Source organism: Danio aesculapii, chromosome 21, assembly GCF_903798145.1.
Source record: "Danio aesculapii chromosome 21, fDanAes4.1, whole genome shotgun sequence".
NCBI classification, from domain to species: Eukaryota; Metazoa; Chordata; class Actinopteri; order Cypriniformes; family Danionidae; genus Danio; species Danio aesculapii.
Window position 1 is genome coordinate 26,432,914 of NC_079455.1, and position 6,343 is coordinate 26,439,256.

A 6,343-nucleotide genomic window follows, 5' to 3' on the forward strand; every position below is an offset into this window, starting at 1 on the left:
ACTTTTATTCCACACCTCTCAGTTTAAAAGTCATGTTGCTATTTTGAATCCCTGAACGACCTCTGCCCTTCGAGTAGTAGATAGATATCCGGTCCTCCCCTTACACATAAGAGGCAATAGGCAAAGTCATCTGTCAGTCTGAAAGCAAAACACTGATTGGCTAAAAAGCAGCAGAGATATGACATTCATGACAGGCCACATACCAGAATGCTATAAAAAGAGCTTGGCAAAGGCACGCAGGGCTCACTGTCTGTCACAGAGTGTGTGCACAACTGCAAGGAGGGCTGTGTTTGGTGGGTTTTGTCAGACAAATACTGTAGTGAACACAAATATCCTTTTCATAATGGCTGCTGCTCATCGTCTAGTGATTGTACGCCATGGCGAGAGCTCTTGGAACCAGGAGAACCGTTTCTGCGGCTGGTTTGATGCAGATCTCAGTGAGAAGGGCCTGGAGGAGGCGAAACGCGGCGCTCAGGCCATCAAAGACGCTGGCATGAAGTTTGATGTTTGCTACACCTCTGTTTTGAAGCGTGCCATCAAGACTCTGTGGACCATCATGGAGGGCACAGACCAGATGTGGGTGCCCGTTGTGCGCACCTGGCGTCTGAATGAACGTCACTATGGTGGTCTGACTGGTCTGAACAAGGCAGAGACAGCAGCCAAACACGGAGAGGAGCAGGTTAAGATCTGGCGCAGATCATTTGATATTCCTCCTCCACCTATGGATAAGGACCATCCATATCACAAGATCATCAGTGAGGTGAGAGAAAGCATTTTGTGTAGTATAATTTGTATAAACATATACACAACTAATATATCTAATCATTAAATGGAGTGTTTGTATGTTTATATGCATAATATATTTAATATAAGATAATAATTAAATAATTACATTGTATATAAACATGTCAACTTTATTTTAATTTATTACTTACATTATATATTATTAAATTGACGCACTAGTAAAATATTTAAATATAACATTAGATTAACAAAATAACTTACTATAATTTTTTATAATTTGCATAATTTTTATAGAATTGATATGTTGTTGTATTAAATTGAAACATACACATAGAATATTTTAAACTTAATATCTTCAATTAAATTATTAAGCTCTCTGCTCTTCAGCTTTCTTTATAATTCACTGATGTTAATGACAGCTTTTACGTCACTGTAAACAGTTTAAAGTTACCTCATTCCCCTTTTTAACCAGTCAAGGCGCTACAAAGGTCTAAAAGAGGGTGAGCTTCCCATCTGCGAGAGCTTGAAGGACACCATTGCTCGTGCCCTGCCCTTCTGGAATGAGGTTATTGTACCCGAGATCAAGGCTGGCAAAAACGTCATCATCGCAGCTCACGGAAACAGCCTGCGTGGCATCGTCAAACACTTAGAGGGTGAGTATCATCCTGCCAAACATTTAGTTAAAAGACCATTCAGAGACTCTATTACAACAGAACTGCTAGTAAGCCGAGCGTGTCAAGAAACAAGGACATGCAGCATTCAGACACACAGAACGTGTCTGACCACCAGGCTACAATGATCCCTGATGGCACACAGACTATTTATAGTACTCATTCATGCATAGACTAGAGAGGGAAGGGAATGGTTCCTGTTACGGGCACAACCTTTCAGTAGAAAAGGTTCTGCATTTTCTCTCAGCAGCTAGAGAGAGATGCACTAGTGCAAAGAAAGCTCACAGAGGTCAAGGAAAGGACAAGAAATTCCATGTATGTGTCAAAATGTTCGCCAGTGGCTGCAACTAGAGATGGGCAGTATTTGATTAATTGTTTGTTATGAATTAAATGCAAATTATGAGTCAATTTGTCATTTTATTTTGCTGAAGTAAACATAATCGGGTGTAATTTGTTTTTAATATAGTTATATTCATGAATTTTATGGCAAATTACAGTAAAGAAAAGACAAAAAACAATTATATATTAAAAAGTATAGATCAGAGATGCCCATTGTAAGGCCCGCGGGGCAAAGTTGTCCTATTGTAACCTTTGATTTGGCCCATCCCATCCCATCTGAGAAGAGAAGTGAGTATGATGAAGAGGGTTGGGACGAACGCATTTAACAAAGAAATCATCATTTCTAATTTGCCGTAACTTTCTTGTTTGTGTTATTGCTAAGCTACAAAAAAGCAAACTGAAATTAAATGTTTTAATTTAATGTTACAAATGAATCTGATTTGTAACGTAAATACTGTCACTCGAGGAATAGAGAATTATGCAGAAGACATCAGCAAGCAAATCAAGGCAACAACTAGTGCAATTCTATTATAAAATAGATTGTTTTGATTCTATTGTTATAATTATATAATAATAATAATTTCATTATTAAATGTAAATAAAAACCTGTATTAGTTCATATAAAGCAGTGTTTTCTAGTCATTTCTAAACATTACTAAAATAAACTAGGAAATGACACACGGCAACCATATTTACCTTCGGCCCACTAGCCTCAATCAGTTTGGTTTTTGGCCCTTTATAAGAAAAAGTTTGGGCCCCCCGGGTATAGATAGTATCAACTTAAGCACATATATTGAAAGGTAAATAACAATGTGGCTTAACAAAAACTACAATTGTGCAATCTGCATCACACAATACACTCTACTTTGAACTTAGGAAACAAAAAGAATCAATTTGCTGGAACAAGGACTTGGTCTATGTTTGACAATAAAACATTGTTGGATATATTTCCTAAATGGGTCCCAAATTTCATAACCAAATGAATTGGGTGGGCTATATTGTCCGTGGTGTATGTGTATGAATGCAAGAGTGTATGGAGAATTTCCCAGAGATGGGTTGCAGCTGGAAGCGCATCTGCTGCGTAAAACATGTGCTGGATAAGTTGGTGGTTCATTCCGCTGTGGCGACCCCGGATTAATAAAGGGACTAAGCTGAAAAGAAAATGAATGAATGAATGAATGATTAGATGAACCCCAAACTTTAGGAAGAAGAGGACATCACAGATCCACTGTGTCGGAGTTAGTGGTTTCTGATTCTTCTATCTAAGTAATGGCCAGGAGCACAATAAAAGCTATGCAATCAGATTGTATCTTTGTAAGATTATATGACATCGAAAATCCCAAAAATGGCAATCAGTGGGGAAGAGGAGATAGATATAAAAAGTGTTTTAAAAATAGTGTCTCAAAAGCAGTTAAGCTTTATATAAGACCAAAATATATGTGCATGAGTGGCTGGGGTGGAATTACAGTGATTACAAGCAGGATCTATATGCTGAAAGTGCTTTGAGAGCTTTAAGTTTGTCCAGTGTACACAATAATCGGAAGTTGTTTGTAACTAAAAACTGACTGTATTTTCAATTATTTATTTATTTCTTTTCTTTTCGGCTTAGTCCCTTTATTAATATGGGGTAGCCACAGCGGAATGAACCACCAATTTATCCAGCATATGTTTTACGCAGCAGATGCTCTTTCAGCTGAAACCCATGACTGGGAAACACCCATACACTCTCATTCACACATATACACAACGGTCAATTTAGCTTACCCAATTCACCTATAGGGCATGTCTATGGAAGTGAAGCCGGAGCACCCAGAGGAAAGAACATGCAAACTCTGCACAGAAATGCCAACTGACCCAGCCAAGGCTCGACCCAGCGACCTTCTTGCTGTGAGGCGAGAGCGATATACCCACTGCGCCACCATGCTGCCCCACTGACTGTATTTGGTAGTTCAAAAAACTTAAAAAACATTATTCTTAATTAATAGAACTTTGATCTTAGTTGCCATTTAAGTACATGTATTTTAATCCTTAGACTTACACAAACATCATGCCTGCTTTCTTATTATGTTGGTTAAAGTTCGAATCAGTTATAGTCAGAATTGCATTGCTATTCAGTTGTTTTACACTGTGTTATACTACTGGTCACACTCACAACTGTGACACTTTTTAAACTTTATTTAATCTTTAATTAAAATGTACAAATGTATTTTCTGTGCAGGCAGGAAGTAATTAAACTGATCTGGTCATGTGACATTGATACACTACATCAAAACAATCTGATTTTATTGTTTTTGCTTTATCCAATTGAAATTTCTTGCCCCTAAAACCAACACTGTTTTAGAGATTCCAGAAATTAAAGGTCACAGTTGTGAGATACAGTATGTAGTATAAATACACCAATTAGACACTCGATGCTATTATAGGATAGAAAAACAGCTGTGTTGCTTTAGAGAAGGGGTGTCAAGCTACATTTGTGGAGGGCCGCAGCTCTGCAGAGTTTAGTTCCAGCCCCGTTTTAACACACTAATCTGTACATATCAAACAAGCCTAAAGCACTCAATTAATTTGATCAGGTGTGTTTAATTAGGGTTGGAACTAAACTGTGGAGAGCTGCAGCCCTCCAGAAACTGAGTTTGACACCTGTGCTCTAGAGTTTGAGCATTTTAATGCTAGCTGATGAGTGACCATAGCTTGGTAGCTAGTGTTAGCTATTTGTACATTTCTATTGACAAATGCATTTTAGTACTTACTCACAGGGCCGTTTATATTGAAGTTGATATTTAGCTGCACCATGTTGGTGTTTTGTAACATCTAATTTTTTATGAGTTGGGTCGTTAGCCCAACGCTCAACCTCCAACCTGGAGGAACAGGACATACACACATCCACTACGGACAATTTAGCTTACCCAATTCACCTATAGTGCATGTCTTTGGACTTATGGGGAGCACCCAGAGGAAACCCACTTGAACACAGGGAGAACATGCAAACTCCAAACAGAAATGCCAACTAACCTAGCCGGGGCTCAAAATAGTGACCTTCTTTCTGTGAGGCGATCATGCAACCCAATGTGCCACCAGGCCGCCACTAATGCATTGAAGTAGCTAAATAAATATCTATTTTTTATTTACCAGTTACTCTTGATTCCTAGAGTAGATGTAGATGATACGACAATAGATACTGCGGCATAGAACAGCTTAACATTTTTTACCCATTTCATTTATGTCTAGTAAGCATAAACAGTTATAGATCATAAACAGTGGGTCAGTCTTAAACTGATAGCAGCCTTATATACCTACAGTACTTTTAATAACACGCAAAACAAGTAAAACTACCGCATTGTACTTTTTCTTAAATAATTGCTTGTACATTTTGTATTTTCAAATGACAAATTACTTGTATTTAGTTCAATTAATTTCTCAGACCAGTATTTTGTATCATCGTTAAATGCATTTTAATAAACATGTATTTGTAATATAAAGTGCTCAGCATGTACTGTATAAGTACACCCCTCAAAAATCTCTTTTAAATTCATATTTTAATAGGAAGCTATTCGATATTATATTTTTGCATATACATTAGATTAGCCAGTACTGAAGCCAAATCTGGAATTTATCTAATAAAATAACTTGCGATAGCGGTCTAAAAACTAGTACACCCAAATTTCTATGATTTAGGAAAATATTAAATACAAATTTTAAAAAGAGGAAAAATCAAGAGAAGCAAAAAAATTACATTGAAATTTGACATTAAATTTAGTTGAAATTTTGTAAGTTGTAATTTTCTTTTTGTAATATTTTCTTGAATTTATATGTATTATATTTCAATTTCTAAACATGTTTGGTGACTAAAGTATTATTTAAAAATATATATCTGTTTAATAAATCTGTTTTGTTTAAATGCACCAAATTACTATGCCTATATTCACCGAGAAATGGCTAAAAATATTCATTTTCGAAATGGGCTCGACTCAATTATGTTGAGCACTGTATAATAAAATAATTTTCAATTTATTTGTGACAATATCTCTGTCTGCAGGCATGTCAGATGCAGCAATCATGGAGCTGAATCTGCCCACTGGCATCCCCATCGTCTATGAGCTGGACAAAGACCTGAAGCCCATCAAACCCATGCAGTTCCTGGGAGACGAGGAAACAGTGCGCAAAGCCATGGAGGCTGTGGCCGCCCAGGGAAAAGTCAAAAAGTGAACACCTGACCCAAAACCTAGAGACTAAATGAAAGATTACACATGACACGGACATGAACACCACTCTTCCTCCTAAAACACTCTCACATTACATCCCGATTTGTAAACCCCCTTGTGTTGGACTGCCCCGCTCTGACACAGCAAATAAAGGCGAGCACCATTTTGTGTACCTGCTTTTTTCACTTGAGTCATTCCTCCTCCTCTGCATTAATTGAGGGATTTCAGCAGAACGGCGCGCTGCTGTGTAAGCTGACCCGAAGGGCACACCAAAGAGGTTGCAGAGTTCGTTTTGGCAGGCGTCCCGCTCTGTGGTGCAGTGGCGGCTCATCTAGCCATAGTTCTGAACGGGAGCCCGCTGTACAGACAGACCATTATGGTGAAGGC

The 6,343-nt window shown here is 37.9% G+C and overlaps 1 protein-coding gene across 1 annotated transcript; it reads left to right on the forward strand.

Annotated features, from left to right (window-relative positions):
* Positions 1-222: 222 nt before the first annotated feature.
* Positions 223-6,128, forward strand: pgam2 (phosphoglycerate mutase 2 (muscle)). Its single transcript, XM_056446238.1, has 3 exons — positions 223-760; positions 1,217-1,397; positions 5,791-6,128. Exons 1-3 carry the CDS (start codon positions 344-346, stop codon positions 5,958-5,960), a joined length of 768 nt encoding a protein of 255 aa, XP_056302213.1. The 5' UTR covers positions 223-343; the 3' UTR covers positions 5,961-6,128.
* Positions 6,129-6,343: the final 215 nt, after the last annotated feature.